We start from the raw sequence: 21496 nt of genomic DNA, 5'->3' as shown, positions 1-21496 counted from the left end.
AGGAAGAAATTCAGCACCGTGAATTCCTACTTAATGTTCCAACTGTGGGAATCTCTGGAAGGAGAAGAGGAAGGTTCTCTTTCTGTCCCTTCAGTCCATTCACCATTAGAAGTGGGAACTGGGAATATGATCAAGGCGGTCAGGAGATTCAGATATCTGTATAACATATAGGAGATATGTATATGTACATATAAAACAGATGTATATATAAAATAGGTATTTCTATATATCATTTTATATATTCATATATATAAAGAGATTTATTATAAGATATTGGTTTACATGATTATGGAGGCTGAGAAGTCCCACAATCTGCCATCCACAAGCTGGAGACACAGAGCAGCCAGTAGTGTCGTTCAAAGGCCTAAGAGCCAGAGAGCCCATAAGCAGCTGGAAGTTTCAGTGGCCCATGTGAGCAATGTGTTTCATTCTTTACCACCATAGTATTAGCCAAGAAGCTCATCTGACAAAAAATTAAACATAGATACCATCAAAGGAAATTGAGGCAGATGTATTTAGGACATAGCTAAACATTTTTAGACTTCACATTGAAAATTATCTGAGATCTGTTGTATTTCTTTCGTGTAGGAAAGAATAGCTTTCTGAAGCCCTAAAAGGCATGTTACTCTGATTCTCTAGTGTTGTTGGAAATGTATGAGCAGAGAAGTAAAATGGCATTCTAAAAGCAACTCAAAAATTGCTTTGAGATGCTTAAATTTTTTTCAAGTTAAATTACATGAGCTATTATGTTGTTTGGTGCATTTTTATTTTAAAATATTCTTTTTAGCCATTACAGATTCTGGGCTGATTTTCACTTCCGGATCTAGAGAAGGGGATAATCTTTTCACTCTCAGTTCAGTGGGGAATGATCAGCCCCCTACCCGACCCCACCCCAGGAGAAAGATGCAGAGGGAAAGAGCAGGTAATCTGAAAGCCGCTGAGTGATCAGTTTGACATTTGAACTTGTATGTTAACAGATATATGCCAAAATGTATAACCTTATTTAAAAAAATGTAACAGATGTGGCCCTGTTTGAATTTTTCCACATATCTACCAGTGTAAAATGTCATCCATCCCTCAACAGCCTGCTTCAGATGAACATATTTGCCAATAGAAAATTTTCAACAGAACCTTCATTCATTTGAGTTATTCTTTAAATGAGGCAGGAAATTATCCTAATAGTTAACATTTGGGGAGGGGAGGAGACAGGCACAAGGTTTATCTCTGACTGCTCTCCTAATTTCACTAAAGTAAATACCTAGGATAAAATATTTGACAGTGAAACCTCTTTTGGAAACATTCCTCTGCATTTTTATCTCTTTGTCTCTCAGCATATTTCACTGACTCTGAGTAAGAAAATTTAAAAACATTCTGCATGCAGCATTTACCTGTGCTGTGTGAGGACAAATTTCACACAGTAGATGGAGGCTTACTAGAAATGATCAGTTTTGATAAACCGGCTTTATAAATATAATCTAAAAGTAAAATCTACAGGCATCCATCAGTTTATTCTTACTAAACAGCTGCTTTTTCCTGAGCAATTCATAACCGATTGGGCCATGAGGAGTAAGAGGGGAGCCAATGTGAAAGTAACTGGCTGCTGTACAGGAATCTCTCAGTGTGGTTGAGCGTTACGGGAGCACCAAGACACCCGGCAGCCCAAGTCTCGCTGCTGCTGATTGTGATGTTTGAGGTGTCCTAGAGACAGTGAGGCCCAGAAGACCAAAGCCATGACATGGCTCAATTTGCAAAAATGAGAGGAAAACCAAAGCTGCAGATCCCAGATTGTGGCATGTGGGTGTGGCCAAGCAGAGCAGGACAGACAGATAATGCACAGACTCAACTCTGAGGTGGGTCAGGACGTGAGAACACACCTCTCTCATCTATTCGTTATTCAGTCAGCCAGGAAGCCTGGAAAGCAACTGAGATGTAAAATGAGTGAACAACCACTACCTTCCAGGAGCAGAAAGTCAATTGGGGGACTGAATGTAAGAATGGTCTGAATTTTTGTGTCCCCCCAAAATTCATATGTTGAAACCTAATCACCAGTGTGATGGCATTAGGAGTTGGGCCTCTGGGAGGTGATTTGGTCATGAGGGTGGAGCCCTTGTAATTGGGATTAGCACCCTTATAAAAGAGGCCCTAGAATGCTGCCTTAGCCCTTCCACCAAGTGAAGACATGGCTAGAAGGTGTCGTCTGTGCAGCAGAGACTGAGCCCTCACACAGCAAGCATGGAATCTGCTGGCAACCAAAGAAAGAGATATATCAAATCAACTTCAAAATTCTTTATCAAAGAAAGAAACTGCTTAAAAGGAAAGCAGAAACCTTCTACTGCGTTTTCTCCTCTAGTTGAAAGTGTCCCACGTAACTGCCAATTGTATTATTACCACGTGGAAAGCTGCATCGGATTGCATCATGGGGATGTCTGGTGATTGCTGTTCTATATCATCAGGGTAGATGTTTCCAAAACTGGCCTTGAGACCTTGATATTTATTATAGAAATGAAGTTGTACAAACAGACCTATAAATTTTATTTTTACTTATGTACCTTAAACACTTGTTACATTCAAGGCACTGCGCCGGTTCTGTGTAGGGAACAAAATACCAGCAACGTGGAGTCCTCTCCATGAATGGGTCTCGCAGCCCGGAGAACGCTTGAGACATGTACGCACCTAGCCAATCATGTGAATAGAGAAACAGGTGCCAGGAAGTATAAGCTAATCCTACAGAGCAAGGAGCAGAGTCTTTTTACCTGGGAATCCAGGCAGCTTCGCAGAGGCAGGCACGTTTGCCTTGGACCCAAGAGGAATTTTCCACCAAAGAAGATGGGAGAAGGGAATTCTGGCCAGCGAGAAGGTGTGCGCCTGTGCCTCCTCCAACCCATTCCAGCCAGAGTGATGTCCCAGCATGTGCACGCTCTCCATTTCTTTTCCTCTTCTCCCTTCTCTCCCTCTTTCTCTCTGCCTCTCTCTGTCTCTCTCTCTCTCCTCCCAGCCTCATGCCTGTCTGCTCACCCCCATGCAGTGCATCTGCTGCACTAAACTTCTTTCCGTTACCCAAATGAAAGTCTCCCCAGCTCAGACTTCCCTCTTCTGGGAACACTGTGCCCTGCCAGGCTCCCCTTCCCTGGGGCTCTGCTCCTCCTCACCTCCTCCTCCTCTGAGGACACAGCCTTCCTGAGCACCCTGGGCCTCCTGTTTTTAGCTCTTGTAACATCTCGTTTCACACATCTTCCCTACTTCTCTGCCAGCTCCAGGAGAGCAGAGACATGCCAGTGCCTGGTGCGTGGCACACATCTGTTGCAGGAATAAACCAGCAAAGCTGAAGGACACAGTGCAGACTCAGAGATGTACCAGGAGTCCAGGGTGGCCGACCACAGATGAGAGTAGGGAGGGGGCAGGGCAACATAGCCATGAGGGCAAGCTGGTAACTGACCACACCATGGGAGGTGGGGGGGTTGGATTTCGGGAGGCCATGGAGAGCCACTGCAGGCACTTGAGCTGGTGTGACTTGATCAGAGCTGTGCTTGCTTTAGAAATAACCAATATGGCCGAGTATGAATTTGCCTGGTTGTGATTCAGCATTGCTCGTGAGGGAGGGCTGCCACTAGCAGGGGACAAGGGCTGACTCAGGGAAGCTGCGGGCATCCCCCCACAGGGTGTGCAGGATGGCACCGCCCTCTGGCTGTGAGTCTATACTGGGGAGAGGCTGAGCATGAGCCGGCACTGCTCTCTCAGCACAGGGGCATGTTTCAGACAAACCTCTTTTATCCCAATAGTTGTGTTTTATTCTAAATTGTGTTAGAAAATTGTAACTAACATACCAAATGTGGTTTCACCGCAGTGACCCTTTTTAAAGAACGCATATTTAAAAGTGAGTCTACTTAAAGACACAGTGGTTGCAGGGTTCAGGGGATCTCAGATCTGGAAAGAGCCACCTTGGCGGGTACGGTGAAGTGGCGTGCCGTAGTGGAGACCTTGGGCAGAAGCAAGTGACCTTGTGCTCTGATAGATGTCCTTCCTCTGGAGACTCACTTGTGGATAGCAGAGCAAAGAATCAGAGGCTGAGAGTGAGCAATTCTCAGAATGAACATGTGATATTTATCATTGACAGCGGATTCACCTAACATGAAACTTACCATTTTAAAATGGATAATTCAGTGGCATTTACTACTTTCACACTGTTGTGCACCCATCACCACTATCTAGTTCTAAAACATTTTCATCACCCCAGAAGGAGACCCCATGCCCACTAAGCAAGCAATCCCCATCTCCCTGTTTCTCCAGCCCACCCTAGTCCCCGGCAGCCGCTAATCTGCTTTCTGTCTCGATGAACTTGCCTCTTCTGAACATCTCATATAAATGGGATCATACAGTACAGGGGTACTTCAAAAAGTTTGTGGAAATTTTTGTATTATCTTTCAATTCTATTTTTCCACCATCTTCTTGAAGTGCCCTCGTCTGTGGCCTTTTGTGTCTGGCTTCTCTCCCCCAGCACGACGTTTTCAAGGTTCCTTCAGCTGTCGCGTGTGTCAGGGCCTCATTCCTTTCCGCAGGAGACTAACACGACATTCTGTTGTATGGACGTACCATGTGTTCTCTGTCCATTCATCCGTGGGCTGATGATGTGCTTTTTCTGTTCCCGTTTCATCCAGCAAGTGTGTTTGTTCTGCGCCTGTCGCACACAACAAAGGTGGCAGCACCAGGGCTGGCAGCGCCGTCTCTGCTGTCCCCTCTCTGTCTGAGGGGAAAGCGATGATTATCATCGGGAAGGAACAGTCGTGAGAGAGGATGGGCAAGGCAAAGACAGAGCCAGGGGTGGAAACTGGACCAGCAGCAGGGTGGCCAGCAGAGAGGCTTCCTGAAGGAGATAAGACATGCCCAAGTCTGAAGTCATCAGAAGACGTTGGAGGAGGGCAGCTGTCCGGGCAGAGGGACAGCAGGAGAACAGAGCGGGAAGCACGAAAGCGTGTGGTGTCATGCCAGGGACGGCACCTGTTGGCACTGTGGCACAGAAAGAGGGGGCAGGAGGTGGCAGATGTGAAGGCCATACAGACCGCCAGGCTGCGTGTGGCTGGCTGAGAGGCTTGGACTTTGTCCCCTGGGGACAGAGCCTCTGAGGAACTCCAAGACATATGCCTCTGGGGGGCTTCCGAGGAAGGAAGTCAGGAGGTTGGAACCGCCATGAAGCCCTTCTGGCAGGAGAGGAGGGCGGCCCTGCCATGCACCATCTGGGAACAAGGGGCCACAGCAGTGGGACCGGGAATGGAAGCGCGGGGGGCAGATCTAGGAAGGCTTAGAGGGCAAAACAGGTGGGTGCGGGGCTTGCTTGGCCATGGGGAGTGAGGTAGGAGAAATAGGTTGGAATCGGAGGCACAGACACTGCAAACCACCAAGACGTGTGGACACACGGTAGTCAGCTGCCGTGTGCAGAGCCCAACGCTGGAGTCCAGACAAGGAAGGGCGTGTCAGGTGCCCAGAGTCATGGGCTACTCCAGAAGCAGCCCAGTGCAGAGGTGCCCATGTTACTTTGTTGTCCATCTGTCCTCTGAGCTGCACAGCCAGTACTCAGAGTGCTCTGGAGAACTCCTCATGGCCACGATGTTGACCGCATCGTTCCTTGTGCCCTTTTTGAGGGTAACAGTAGTCATCAGAAACCTGACTATAGGTATGATATAAACATTATTGCACAGAAACATCAGATCAGGGCTTGCTAGGCCTGGCTCTCACTCACTACTGGGAGCAGATGGACCTAGAGGTGTGGGGGCAAAGGGGTGTTTTGCTGAGGCTTAGAGCAGAGCTCTCACCTATGCAGGCGACAGATGATCCTGCAGTCTCTCCTCATGGTGCACACAGAGTCAGTAAGCAGGAGCCAAGGATGACAAGGTCGGGCTGTCTCTGCAGTGGAGGGCCCAGGGTAGGGAGGCTAGTGAGACACCAGCTCCAGGCAGGGAACAAGTAAGCAGGAGGAAGGAGCAGCCCTGGCAGGTGACACAGCAGAGCCCAGGATAGGGAGCAGCTCCAAAGGCCAGGTGTGGAATGTAATCAGGGTCACAAACAGGACTCAGGCTGGGAATATGGCCTTCAGAGCAAGTACATAGCCAGAACATTAGAAGACATGGCCAGACTCGGGGCTCGGGTACCACAGGGGAGGCCACTGAGAAGGGAAAGCCGGAATCAGCAGGGCGTGCCTCAGTGAGCCTGAGCCATCCACGCCTGCATGGTGGACACAGCACCCACTGCTCAAACCAGCCCGCTGGGGACCTGGCCAGGTGGACGAAGGGTGGACCTTCATGACATAAGCCAGAGTCATAGTAATTGCAACGTATGCACCTTTTACTGTCTAGTCTTAACAGATAAACTATGCCTGTCATTAACAAAAATATTATTCTGCTCTGAACAGGAAGAAGATGAGGAGTGGAAAATGTCACCAAGTGTTTTCCTTCGCACGATGGAGGAAGGAAATAACTCATACAAAGGTCAGTGCTGGAGAAGACACGTGGTAGCAGGCGTCACTGCCCACCCAGCACATGCTGGGAGGAGCTAGTTCCTCAGTCCTCAGAGGCAACTCAGCCAAGCGTTTCTGTTTGTCTCTATTTTAAATTCCTTTTGGAGGCGTAAAGGCATATAGTTGGTAAAAGAGCAAGACACATGTAAGACGAGAACCTAATGGAAACCTCCATCCTGTTTTGAGCCCCTGAGACTTCGGTGGAACGTTCTCTTGCTTATTGGCAGGGAAGAAAGATATTTCCTATAGATTGAGATAAGAAAATCGATACCACATGTGCAGTAAAATGTCTTAATCCTATCAGACCAAGACAGGTGCCTGAATTCCCACACATAGTTCTTTTGCCAGTTCTGGGGCAAGCATAGCTATAGTCTGGCTGGATCTGCAAGTGTACAAACTGGTCTTTCAGATGTTCCTGTTGTAATTCACTGGAACTATTACCCAATTCTTTTGGTTCCATTCCACCCTCAGGATAAATCACAGAATGACCTGTCAGCATGACCCTGCTCATTAGTGCTATTGTGGAAATTCCTGAAAAGTGCAATAAGGACATGAAGTAGAGTATTTCCAAACGTCAGTCATTCGTGCACCTCCTTCCCAGTTCTGGTCTTATCCAGATCGCACTGGCACGGTTAGTTACTTAGGGTAGATAGATGCACATTTTAAATTGACTCGGGGTTTTCACCCCCAGTTAATTAAATGACAATATCCTGAGCAACCACATCACTGTAGTGATAAGTTCATATGCTGGTTTTGTAAGATAAAATGTGCACCACTGAAGGTTCTCTTGCACACCACTGGTGGCAGGGGCCCCACACCACATAGCGCACTGAGCTGGGGCAGAAACCCCGAGGAAACAATGACTTTGGCAGGATTTGGCAGCTGCTCTCATTGGTGAGGAAGGAGGTCGATGAACATTTATTAAGTGCCCAAGATACGCAAGGCTTGGTGTTTTCCATGCCTATCTTGTTTAATCTCCACGCTACCATTTCTCTCCCATATCGGGAGGCACCGATGGGAGGCCTGCCGTCATCCAGGTCTGAGAATTCATCAACTCTTTATTTATTTATTTTTTAATGCCCACATACCTTTATTTCCATTTGCTTTAGAACTACTGTTTTATAAAAACAGAAAGGAAGGAACTGGAGATTGCTAAAAGACCAGGGTAGTCTGTGCATTATAAAGGAAAGAGTATGGACGTTGGATTCATACATGTCTAGATGCAATCCCAGGCTTTATACTGAGTTAGCATCTGCTGCTTCAGCTATACTTTTTGGAGAACAAAGTAAGAAAACTTAAGTTAGGTGAATAATGTAATACCAGGCAAATAATAAGACGTTCCCTAAATGTTAGTTTCCTTCCTTCTTTGGGAATATTGTATGTAGAATTTATAAACTGAGTAGGAAGTAGGGACTATGGAGCTTTTCCAAATTTTAATATTCTGGGGCACTAAAGTTTTCTGAGACCTCATTTTCTGTTTTTCTTTTTCTTTTTTAAAAATTTTATTTATTTATTTTTGGCCACAAAACAAGTCTTAATACATTTAAAGAGACTAAGATCATAGAAAATATGTTCTCTGACTACAATAACAGAAGGAAATTTAGAAAATTCACAAATGTGTGGACACTAAAACAACACTCTCCTAAATAAACAATGGATAAAAGGAAATACCACAGGGAAATTAGAAAGAACTTTGAGATAAAAGTCAAAGCACAGCATATCAAAATGTATGGGATGCAGGGCTCATGCAGTACTTGGAGGAAAATTTATACTTGTAAATTATATGAAAAATAAAAATCTCAAATCAGTAGTATAAACTTCTATCTTAAGAAAATATAAAAAGTAGAGCAAACTAAACCAAAAGCAAGTAGAAAATAACAACAATTACAACAGAAATATATGAAATAGGCAATTAAAAAACAATAGAGAAAACCAGTGAAACCAGAAGTTCATTCTTTAAAAAGATCAACAAAATTTGCAAACCTTTATCTAGACTGACCCAGGAAAAAAGAGAGAAAACTGAAATTAGTAAAATCAAAAATAAAGCGGGGGCATTATCACATTGTCACTATGGATTTTTGTGATGGTAAAGTTTAATTTCTTTCTCTTTCTCGTTTGAATTTTTGTTCTACCGGTGGGTTTTGTTCTTTCTTGTGTATTCGTGGTGGTGATTATCATTTTTCAGATTCCAGATGCAGGACTTCCTTGAGGATTTCTCGTAGGGCCGGTCGTGTGGTGGTGACCTCCCACAGTTTTCGTTTGTCTGGAAAATACACTATTTCTCCCTCATTTCTGAAGAATAGCCTTGCTGGCGATAGTATTCTTGACTGGCAGTTGTTTTCTTTTAGTATTCTGGGTATATCATCCCATTTTCTTCTGGCCTGTAGAGTCTCTGTTGAGAAGTCTGCTGTTACTCTGATGGGGGCTCCCTTATAGCTGTCTTGATGCTTTTCTCCTGCTTCTTTTAAGATTCTCTCTTCGTCTTTGAGCTTTGCCAGTTTGACTATAATATGTCTTGGAGAGGATATTTTTTGGGTTGAATCTGTTTGGGGATCTTTGTGCCTCCTTGATCTGAAGGTCTGTTTCCCTCCCTTTATCTGGGAAGTTTTATGCTATTTCTTGAATAGGTTTTCCATACCTTTTCCTTTCTCCTCCCCTTCTGGAACACCCATGATTTGAACATTTGTGTGCTTAAGGTTGTCTGCTAGCTCTCTTAGATTTTCTTCATTTTAAAAATTATTTTCTCCTTTTGTTTGTCCACCTGGGTTATTTCAAAAAGACTATATTCAGATCAGAAATTCTTTCTTCTGCTTGTTCTAGCCTGCTGCTTAAGCTCTTGGTTGTGTTTTTTACTTCAGTGAGTGAATCTTTCAGTTCCATGAGTTCTGCTACATTCCTTTTTATGGCATTAATCTCTTTGTAAATTTCCTCCTTCATATCCTGGATTTTCCTTTTTTCTCATTTCATTATGTTGTCTAACTGCGTCTTCTCATGCATCAATGAGTTTCCTTAAGATTGTTGCTTGGAATTCCTTTTCAGTCATTCCAAGGGTTTCCTGCTCTATAGGGTCTGGCATTTGAGAATAACTGTATTCTTTTGGTGGTGTCATATTTTCTTGGGTTTTTGTATTTCTAGTATCTCTACATTGATGTCTTGTCATCCAGCAGAGCAGTTGCTTCTTCTATTACTTTGGAGTGGGCTTTGAGGAGAGAGACATCCTCTTCTTTTTCCGGTCCCCACTGGTGACTCTCCTTGTATCAGTGTGGTGGCTGTAGCTACTGCTGTGGCATCAAGCTGCTTTTGCAGAAGCCGTGGCTGTGGCAGGCCACCTGCACAGGAGTGGCGTTTTCAGCATGCTTCTTGCCTACTTCTGGGCAGGGAATGCTGCCCTCGGTTCCTGCCTAGGACGCCAGGCACGTTCTGCTTCTTGCCTGCTTCTGGGTCGAGAGGGCTGCCCTCAGCTCTTTCTCATCAACTCTTTAACACACAGTGCAGAGCCATCACTGTCCATAACACTCATCCTCTTGCTTATTCACTCGACAAACATTGATTGAGTGTCTCTGTGGTGTCAGGTGCAGTGCTGGCCTGGAGATACAAAGTGGTACCTGCCATCAACATGCCTGCCATGATCAGGCATTACAGCGGTGGATGGGATGGGGAAAGTGACCTGAGTGGGGCAGTGAATGTAAATTGGGATGATGGCAGCAACATCCAGTGAGTCCCGTGAGGAATCACAGAATCCATGCCACAAGGGCACAGGCCTGGCTGGGGACCACCACACTCAGTTTTGTGTTGGCAGCAGTAACACCATTCATTAGGACACTACTTTGCACACCATTAACTTCTGGTCTCTACAATTTTCATTTGTTTGTAGTCTATGTATCAATCACTACCTTCACAATAACTTCTCATGCCTTCATATATGTCAGATCATTTACAGTTCGTTTTCTTCTGTGGACCTCCCTCTTGGTCTGGAGCCCTCCCTGCCACCATCATCTGGGGCCTTCCTTTGCCTTTGCTGGCTTCTCACCACTCCCCCATTTTCTCCCATGCCCACTTTCACGCATGCCCCTGTTTTCTCCCATGCCTATTTCCCTCCATGCCACTGTTTTCTCCCACACCCCTCTTTTCTCCCATTCCCCCTTTTTCTCACCACTCCCCATTTTCTCCTATGCGCCTCTTTTCCCCCATGTCCCCATTTTCTCACCACCACCTCCTTTTGGTGGGGCCAGTCCTCCAGGATGTCCCAAGAATGGACCGTTAAAGGGGCATTTTCAGTGCTGTTGTCCTACACTCACACCTGGGTGGCAGTTTCCTGAGGGATTTGGAAGGCCTGGCTCCCTTCTCTTCTGATATAACTATGTAGGGAAATGAGGGCAAGAGGAAGGAAGGTGGGAAAAGGAAAAGCCTCTTCTACCATGATAGGAAGTCAGGAGCTGGTGTGTGAAACTGATCAGCCAAGGAGTAGCACATAAGCATGTTGTGCAGACGTAGAAGAACACGAGAACTAGCTCAGAGCTCCTGTGAAGCTAAGTCACTTAACACCCCTAATGGGCACTGGACTCTTCCTCCAATGTGCCAAGCACCCTCCCACTTCCAGGCACTCATACTTTCTGTTCCCCTTGCATAGAATGTTTGTCCCTTCAGGCCTTGGTACCACCTAAGCCTTCCTTCCCCGAAGGCTCCTGTGAAATGACCGTCTCCCCCTCAGCCTGTGCCCACCCACCTTTACCCTGCTTCACTTACCCCGCTGGGACTTAGATATGTCCCTTCCTGCAGTGGGATGCCAAGTCCCTGCAGGCAGGGCCTTCCGTCATCAACCTGCACTGAAAGCAGATTCAATAAAGTCATAACTTAATGACTGAATTTATTCCATGTAGTTTTAATGAATGAGTGAATTAGGAATGAATGCCATTGGGCAGTGTAACTGGAAGGTGGACAGGATGGGACAGTTTTGTGTGTGTGTGTTATAATCCTTTTAATACCCTGACAATGTACATGTATTATTATAATAAAAGCAAAAATGAATTAGGGGGAAGATCTAGTGTTCTCATTGGAAGCTAAGCTTTGAAACCTGCTTCCAAGAACGTTCTTAAAACTCTCCATGCCTTTTGTGTGACGTGTGTTTCCATGAAGGCTGAAAACCAAGCAGTGTCCCTCCAGAAAAGGAAACCTGAAGTGCTCTGTTCCCAGTTGGCTGTTGTGGCATTTGATGTATCTGCCAGGTCTCTGATAGCTGAAAGAAATTAAATGTCTTCGCTTAGAATGCTTTTCTTGAAAATCAAAGCTTTTCCTTTTCAAATAAAACATTAGCATTTTAATCACTAGGATTAGCGCCCCCCCCCCCCACCCATCCCTCCTTGGTGAACCGCCCCCCATGTGAAACTGTTTTGGCCTCGCTTTTCACATTCTTAGGATAAAAGCTCGTTCTCTGCTCTAGGAGAGAGTGGGGCAGTTGTTACCCTTTGAGGGCCATGAATAGCTTCCTGCATTTATAAATGTCCATGAAATTCTTGAAGGGATTGAAAAGTGCCCTATGCAAGAGTGTCATGAGAAAAGCAACGTTTCAGTGGAAAGCTCAATCTGTTTAAACGATCTGGAGGGGAAATCGGCAAAAGTTGCTGTGCGATGCTTTATTTCAAAATGTAGTTGCAACTCCAGAATGAGAATGTGTTAGGACGTGCAACTGTTTTTACATTAATAATCATGTCATGGTTTCCTTTCTGTTAAATATTCCGTGTTCCTTTTATGACTAAACGCATTGTTTCTTGGTTTTAGTGAATCTATCTAGTGAAAAAGGACAATAGCTTCCTGTAAATAACAAAGCTATTTTGCTTTAGAATACCTTAATATAACAGATAAGTTTTCCTGTTGTCGGAAGATTTAGTAACCCTACAAGAGGGAAGTCTGTTTGAAAAGAGTTATTAGTAAATAGCACTTTATAGCACATTTAAACCTTTTATAGTATTTTCAAGGGGAGAAGCTTACCATTTTACACACATAAAAAGAAGCATTTGTTATTCCTGCATTTTAAAGCTCTCCACAGTTTAAGTTTATGTACATTTCAGAAAATGTGCTAAAAAAGAGTAATTACCGTCACGTGAGGAAACCATACACTAGATATGCCTTTGGTGGACACACACCTCACAAGCCCACCACAAAATCCACCTTCACTGGGGGTTCAGGGCAAAGAATAAGATGTTAGTGATAAAAGTACTTTTACATGAGTGGGATGATACGGACAATTTATGTAGGGCATTGATTTCTGTATAAAAGTCCAGCCTGGCCTTTCAGCCACCTCCTGTGTTCCTGCTCCCACCTGTCAGCCCTTTTCCACCTTCTCCCTTTGTCCCACGCCAGTCACCTGCCCCATCTTTGTGATAACACCCTTGAACTTTGGCCTCACCTCTTCAGTTGTTTTCAGGCTCACTTGCAGGAGGCACAGACCCTCCCCTCTCCTCACACCAGCACCTGGTTCCGTATTCTGTGCCCCAAAGCCTGGGCCACTTCTCATGTGGCTGACCTGTCTGGGGAAAGACACGTGTGAATGGGTTCTGTGAAAAATTTACCGCCTTTGTGGTTTATTTTTTGTCTGTTTGTTATAAGTCCACACTTGCCATTCTAGAAGCAATTTGGGTCCTTTCGGCATCATCATTTTCAAAAATCTGCCCTACAGCCTTGTATCACTTGCTTAGTCTTCGTGGTGGAACCCTGCCCAGCCCACAGTTCCCTTCGGTTCATGGGTGGGAGGTCCGGGAGCCCAGAGCCCTCACTGGACCTGCTGGAATCCAGACGGGCCCTGCTCTGGCCAACACCTGCTGAACCAACCATCCATAGTCTGCCCAGGAAGTCAGGTGGGCCCACCTCACCTGTGTGTGGTTAGCAACCCTTTCCACCTCCAGAAATCTCCATGCCTGCCTCTGGATCTGCATCTGTGGCTTGTGGACCCCACCACAGTTTTTGAAAACTGTAGCTGCGTTTCCATGCCCCATATTCCTGCATTTGCCCTGTCCCGTGGGTCCTGATTCTGACCACTCTAAGATGACGTGCTCACTGACCCTCTGGGGCCATCACTTCCTCTGAGCTGGTGCGTGTCTGCTCTTTGGGGACAGTTGTGTCCAGTGTAGCAGCATGACCCCTCGCCCCTGGGGAGGTAGAAAAGGGTCGCTAAGGCGAGCTAAGGCTGTGTGAGATGCTGTGCTTTCAGTGGAAGAGCAGAACTACTCGGGGCTAACCTGGGAACTCTGATAGTTTATTCCAGTTTACCCTCACCTGTCACTACAAGGAAGGGGGCATTTTCATTCCTCAAAAAAGGAAGCAGCACAGGGAGCCCGTCACCTGCTATGGTCCACAGCTGGTACATGGTAGGACAGGGGTTCCGCCTGACCCCACACCAGGGCCTGGGCGCTGGGCTGTGCTGCCTGGGCAGGTGTCAGGTGGCCGGAGCCCTGGGGATGGTTGTGCTGCTCCAAGCTGTGCATCGGAACCTCTTTGCCATTTGTCTCCGTCTCTGCGCGGAGTTTGCTTCTCCTGAATCACACCAGGCCCTTCTCCTTTCACTGCTCATCCTGCTGCCAACTCCTGGTCCTCTGGGATTTATTTAGAGACTCCCCCGCCTTTCTCATGTGTTTGCCCATGTGATTCTCCAGGTGCCTTCTCTGCCCTTGGACTTCACATTGGATAGGTCTGGTTCTCTGTGGCAGCCACACTTACGTTTCTGTTTGTGCATTGACTTTAAGGGCCACCCTCTCCCCTCTCAGCTGGCCACATCGGGGTGGGCACACTCTTGGCCGGCCTCAGGAACCCCCACCCTGCTCATGAGGGAACCTCTGTCCATTTGAACACACCACCCCCTGCCACGGAGGACCCCGCAGACCCTCCTGTCTTCCCAAGCTGTAGCTGTGGTCTAGCAGCCTGGGGGCCTCTGCCTGTTGCCTTCCCAAGTTGAAGGTCCTCACAGCCCTGAGATGAGTTCCCAGTCAAGTGGCCAAACTCGGTGGCGGTTGCCAGTTTGGTGAATTCCAGCAAATTTCCTTCACATTCTGAGTCTAGATTCCAGGAAGAGATCTCATTTCCTACATTGGCAAGTCTTGCTTTCTCATGGGAGAGCCCCCCCAGGTCCCACCTCGAGGATCCAGTTGTTCTGTACCTGAGAATATATTTGGAACGCCCCTTCTAAGAAATACAAAATTATCCTTATTTTACTCTGAGGTCATATTTCTCTAGGTCCATCCTCCTAACCACCAGAAGGGAGATTTTAAATATGTGTCATTTCAAAAACATCCAAAAAGTCATTTTAAAATATCGCTGTTGAGTTAGGGGAAGCAATGGGTACTCGTATGTGTAGTGTTGTCTGTTCTGTAATAGGGAGTGAGGCTAAATCACTGGTGAGTTCAGCAGTCAACTAAACCTTTCATATTTTAGTGAATCATTTGAAGAACAAAAATAATGTAAAATGTATTACAAAAACAGTCACCTATAATGGTATAATCCTGCCATTAACATGTTTTAACGTGGTCATAATCATACAGTGGGATGCTATTTGAATTATACTTTTTTATTGATATTTTCATATTAGCAGATTTCTTCTTTTTTTTAAAGATACTGTATGGCACATACATGAATCCCATCACTCTCCAGCTTATTTTATTCAAACTTTCATTCTGTGCAATAGGATAGAACGTTAAATGTGCGTTTGTATTGCAGTAACTGCTTTCATTAACCTACATGTTGAAAAAATGTTTTCATTTTCTTTTTCTTTATCCTTCTGGAATATAGACATGTGGATGAATAAAGATGAATCTTGGAATTTCTCTCAAGACTATGATCCAGACCTGGTCAAAGAGGAGAAACGTAAAGAACTAGAGTCAGAGATAAGGCTGCAGGTACAGCTGTGTTTATGTTGTAGTGACAAAAAGTCTTTTACTGCAATGATTGTGCTTTTTTACAGTTTCCTATTCATGACCTACCCAGAATTTCAGCCGTTTTTAAATGTCACAAAGAAAACACAAGGCATGCAAAGTCACTAACAAGTAGTATGTTTTGTATTCTCCTAGGTGGATGAGTTGATGAGACAGGAACTAAAAAACTTAAAGCTAGCTGTGAACAGAGAAAAGGAATACCCGGTCAGAGCAGGAAAGAAGAGAGGGAAAAAGGTGAGTGTGAATGGACGTGGGCAGAGGTGGGGCAGGTGGCATGTTCAGTCTTGGAAACTGACTTTCTCTTTTTCACCAACAAACTCCTCATCAGCCTGGCCCAGGATCAGATGGGCTTCCTCGGCCTCCTTCACAATGCTCCTGTCACCATAACATGGCTCGTGCTGTGTCATAGGCATAGCACACAGGGGGTGCCAGGGTGCCCCAAGAGTTTGCTGGTAACTGTAACTATAGAGTTTTGTGCACCCAGAATTCTGATCCAGGAGTCCCAGGTATAATATTGGCAGACATAAATGGAATGTGATTTAATTTAATAAGCTGAAACTTAATTAACTACACTAAATCCTATCTGTGGGAAGACCATTAGCAGCAGGAGAATGAACATAGAAAAGGAGAAAAAGGAGTCAGAGGGACAGAATTCGGCAGTATTAATCCAGCATTTTCCAGAGAATGTGTACAGTGTCCAGAGCATTCCAGATACAGATCTTATTTTATCACTCAAACCCTTCAGTGGTATCCCAGCCCCCCAGGAATTAAGACAACAATCCCCAGCCAGGCCCATGAGGGCCAGCCCAATCTGACTGCTGCCCTCTCTCCAGGCTTCATTACCTGCCCTTCCCTCCTGGATGCACTTCATCCACGCTGACCGGCCTGATGTCCTTCAAAAACACTGTGTTTCCTCCGACCTCAGGACCTCTGCCAATGTTGCTCTTTCTCAAGAACTCTCTTTACTCCCCTGCCCCCACTCCCAAGCTTGGGTAGCACCTACTCAACCCTAGGATCTCAGCCCAAACCTTTCGTCCTCAGGAAGCCTTCTGGGACACACACACACCCCAGAGTAGGTCTTGTTTCTGTGCAAACACATAGCACTAGTTATCATGTCTCCCTTGTGCTTTATTACAGTTTTAATGTTTTACTTCCTGGTGAGACAATTTTGTTAATATCTGCATTCCCACCTCTACTTACTGAGGGTTCATGAGTACAGAGACTGTGTGACTTTTTTGCTCACCACTGTAACCTTTTCTAGCCCACGGTAAACCCTCAATGTATATTATTGACTAAGTTAAATTGTTAAATCTAGATGCTATGCAGATTGATTAAATGAGTGCCTCAGAATGTCACGGTGTGACATGTGGAGCAATTTATGGCACACAGCCACTTCCTTTGCTGATTCCTTCCTCACCAAGCAGCCTTCTGATGAGTTACTGTATTTTCATGTTGATTTTCCTATAAGAGAGAAGTCTACAGGGTCTAGGCAATTATATTTCTCATTACAAATTAATCAACTTTGATTGTGATCTCATGATTTGGAGATTCAAATTCAGATCTTGAGGGACAGAATATTACTATTTCATTCAGTAAGGATTTATTGTGCCAGGTACAGTTCAAGCATTGGGGTTACTGAAGAAAGCAAGACAGACATAGTGTATGGGCAAAAGCAAGATTCTGGATCCACAGGACCTCAGCTCAACCCGAGTGTGTCATGCCCATGATGACATCGCTGGGTGAGGTCCTGCCTCTTAGAGTCCCTCTCTCTCTTGAGTTTTTGTCTTGTCCTGGTCACAGAAACTAAAGATATCGGAGTTCCTAGAGAAGCCTTCAAGCTCCCGGTTGGGAGGATTCATAGCTAACTATATTTTGCATTCCCCAGAGTGCTAGCATAGATAGATTTTTTTAAATGTTGCATTTAAACAGAAATTTAGGTTCAGCAAAATGGCAGAATAGAAGGTTTGATTCTTCTTTCTGCCACAGAAACACTAATTTAACAATCATCCAGGGATGAAAATACCTTCACAAGAGCTCTAGAATCCGGGTGAAAGGATGAAGCACCCAGGTAGAGCACAGAAGCAAAACAAAATGATGCGTTGAAGAGAGTAAGAAGAAAAGTTTCACTTTATCTGTGTCACCTCTCCCCAAAACCCACACATCACAGTGCCAAGAGAGATCTCCTAAGCCCATGGGGAGAGAGTGAACATCTGACCTCACCACAAACCCCAGCACCAGGCCTGCTCACCTGTGGACTTCAACACTGCAGGCCTTCCCACAGGTTGTAACACCAAGCACACCCACAGAAATCAGCAACAGGACTGCCTTTGGATCCCAGTACCAGAAAAGAGTCAAAGTATATCACTCCAAAAAAAATCATCAAACCACAGAAAGCCACCGGGACCTCACGCTCTGAGACAGCCGTGCCACAACAGGCAGGTGCCGCATGCCACAGGACCCCAAGCCCAAGCCAGTCTCCACCACCCCAGAGAGGCCTGAGAGCCACTGGGCCCAAACACCACAAGTCAGCCACGCCAGAACAGGCATTCACCACAGGACGCCCAGTCCAAGCCAGTGCTCACTGCCCAGAATTGGCACTCGCTTCAGGATCGAGGCCAGACATCAAGGTGAAACAAGTGGACCATAATACCCCCTGCCACAATGACTAAACATCAAAGGAAAGATACCAGAAATATGAAAAATCAAGAAAGTACAACACCACCAAAAGAAAATAATAACTCTCAAGCTCTAGATCCTATAGGATAGGAAGTTCTTGACATGACTGACAAGGAATTTTGAGCAACGATTGTACGGAAACTAAATGAAATAACAAAAAAACTTAGTTAGCCAACGCAGTGAAATGAGAAAAAATATGCAGGACCTGAAAGAAGAATGTACAAAGAAATCAATGACCTGCAAAAGAATGGAGCAGAGCTTGTGGAGCTGAAGGATTCATTCAGTGAAGTAAAAAACACAACAGAGAGATTAACCAGCAGGCTAGAACAAGCAGAAGAAAGAATTTTTGACCCTGAAGATGGGCAGTTTGAATTAACACAGGCAGACCAAAAAAAAAAAAAAAAAAAAGAAAGAAAGAAAGAAAAACGAGTGTAAAAAGTTGAAGAAAATCTAAGAGAGATAACAGACAACCTTAAGCACACACATATCCAAATCATGGGTATTTTAGAAGGGGAAGAAAAAGGAAATGTCATTGAAAACATATTTAACAAAATAATAGCAGAAAACTTCCAAGGTATAGGGAAAGTCACAGATCTTCAGATTCAGGAGGCCCAAAGATCCCCAAACATATTCAACCCAAAAAGGTCCTCTCCAAGACATGTGATAGTCAAACTGGCAAAACTCAAGGACAAAGAGAGAATCTTAAAAGCTGCAAGACAGAAGCAGCAAGTCACCTATAAGGGAGCCCCAATCAGACTAACATCAGACTTTTCATCAGAAACCCTAAAAGCCAGAAAAGAATGGCATGATATATTCAAAATACTATAGGACAAAAATTGTGAGCCAAGAATACTTTACCCAGCAAGGCTATATTTCCAAAATGAAGGACAAATAGTATATTTCTCAGACAAACAAAAACTGCAGCCTTACAAGAAATTCTCAAGAGAGTACTGGGTTTGATACCTGAAAAACAACCATCATTGCCATGAATACTCAAGAAAGAACAAAACCCATCAGTAAAACAAAAATTCTAACAATAAAGAGAAAAAATAGTTTATCTACCACCCCAAGAAACCAACAAATACAGAAGACAAACAGAAAATCAGAAAGAAAAGAACAAAAGATACTTAAGACATCTAAACAAAAATCAGTAAAATGCTAGGAGTAAATCAACACCTTTCAATTATAACTCTAAGTGTAAAAGGATTAAATTCCCCACACAAAAGACACAGACTGACTGACTAGATGAAAAAGATGGACCCAAGAATATGCTGCCTTCCAGAGACTCCCCTCACCTGTAAAGACAGACATAGACTAAGACTGAAAGAATGGAAAAAAATATATACCATGGAAATAGAAATGAAAAATGAGCTGGAGTAGCTATCCTTATATCAGATAAAATAGACTTTAAACCAAAAACCATAAAAAGAGATAAAAAAAAAAGGCCATTATATAATGATAAAATGATCTACCCACCAAGAAGACATAACAGTCATAAATATATATGCACCCAACATCAGAGCAGCCTGATTTATAAAGCAAAAACTATTAGACCTAACGAACTGAGATAGACACTAACACCATAATAGCAGAGGACCTGAACACCCAACTGTCAACATTGGACAGATCAACTGGCAAAAACTCAATACAGAAATACAAGATCTGAACAACACTTTAGACCAATTGGACTTGGAAGATATCTACAGAACATTCCATCCAACAACCTCAGAATATTCATTCTTCTCATCAGCACATGGAATATTCTCCAGGAGAGATCACATGTTAGGTCACAGAGCAAGTCTCAACAAATTCAAAAAAATTGGAATTAATCCATGTATTTTGGGGGATCACAATGGATTAAAAATTGAAATCAGTTAAAAGTGAAACTCTGGAAACCATACAAACACATGGAAATTAAACAACATTCTACTTAATGATATATGGGTCCAAGAAGAAATTAAACAGGAAATCAAAAAAATGGCTTGAAACCATTTTTAATGAAAATAGTAACACATCATACAAAAATCTGTGGGATACTGAAAAAGCAGTACTAAGGGGGAAATTTATCACATTAAATGCTTACTTCAGAAGAATGGAAAGATGGCAAATAAACAACCTAACACTTCACCTTAAAGAACTAGAAAAACAAGAAAAATCCAAACCGAAAGTTAGAAGATGGAAAGAAGTAATTAAGATCAGGGCAGAATTAAATGAAATAGAAACCTGAAAAATGATACAAAAGATCAATGAAACAAAAAGTTGGTTTTTTGAAAAGATAAATAAAATTGACAAACCTTTAGCAAGGCTAACTAAGAAGAGAGAAGATCCAAATGACAAAAATTAGAACTGAAAAAGGTGATATTACAATTGATACCTCAGAAATACAAGAAATCATTAGAGACTACTGTAAACAACGATATGCCAACAAATTTGAAAATCTGGAGGAAATGGATAAATTTCTGGATACATACAAACTACTAAAACTGAGCCAAGAAGGTACAGAAAATGTGAACAGACCAATAACAACAAAAGAGATTGAAGCTGTTATCAGAAGTCTCCCAACAAAGAAAAGCCCAGGACTGGACAGGTTCACTGCAGAGTTTTACCAAACCTTCAAAAAGGAATTGATACCAATTCTCTACAAACTATTCCAAAAGATTGAAACAGAGGCTGTTCTCCCAAACTCATTGTGTGAGGCAAACATCACCCTGATACCAAAACCAGACAAAGATACAACAAAAAAGAAAACTACAGGCCAATATCCTTGATGAATATAGAAGCAAAAATCCTCAATAAAATACTAGCTAACAGAATACAGCAACACATACTCAAAATTATACACCATGATCAAGTGGTATTCATCCCAGGGATGCAAAGTTGGTTCAACATATGGAAATAAATAAATGTGATAACACCACATCAATAAAATCAAAGACAAAAACCATATGATCATCTCTATAGATGCTGAAAAAGCATATGACAAAATTAAACATTCATTCATGATAAAGACTCTCTACAAGTTAGGTGTAGATGGAAACTATCTCAGCACAATTAAAGCCATGTATGATAAGCCCACTGCCATTATCATCCTGAACAGAACTAGACAAGGATGCCCACTCTCACCACTCCGATTCAACACAATGTCGGAAGTACTAGCCAGAGCAATCAGAGAAGAGAAGGAAATAAAGGGCATCCAGATTGGAAAAGATGAAGTCAAACTGTCCCAGTTTGTGGATGATATGATCTTAGACATTGAACAGCCTAAAGCCTTTCCAAAAATCTCTTAGAGTTGATAAATGATTTCAGCAAAGTTGCAGGATACAAGATCAACCCACCAAAATCAGTAACATTTCTATACCCCCACAGTGAACATGCAGAAAAAGAAATCAAG

The 21496-nt window shown here is 43.9% G+C and overlaps 1 protein-coding gene across 3 annotated transcripts in view; it reads left to right on the top strand.

The window, feature by feature from the left end:
• The window catches only part of IQCA1 (IQ motif containing with AAA domain 1), a 165060-nt gene that overhangs the window by 76115 nt on the left and 67449 nt on the right, over positions 1 to 21496 (top strand). For all 3 annotated transcript variants that reach the window (XM_063115154.1, XM_063115147.1, XM_063115137.1), the window contains 3 exons: positions 6404 to 6479; positions 15287 to 15393; positions 15565 to 15663. In XM_063115154.1, the coding sequence (XP_062971224.1) occupies positions 6404 to 6479; positions 15287 to 15393; positions 15565 to 15663 (282 nt within the window). The remainder of the gene's footprint in view (positions 1 to 6403; positions 6480 to 15286; positions 15394 to 15564; positions 15664 to 21496) is intronic.

This window comes from Cynocephalus volans, chromosome 1, assembly GCF_027409185.1.
Source record: "Cynocephalus volans isolate mCynVol1 chromosome 1, mCynVol1.pri, whole genome shotgun sequence".
In the NCBI taxonomy this organism is placed as follows: Eukaryota; Metazoa; Chordata; class Mammalia; order Dermoptera; family Cynocephalidae; genus Cynocephalus; species Cynocephalus volans.
The sequence above is the reverse complement of the archived record's forward strand: the minus strand, read 5'-3'. Positions and strand labels throughout refer to the sequence as shown.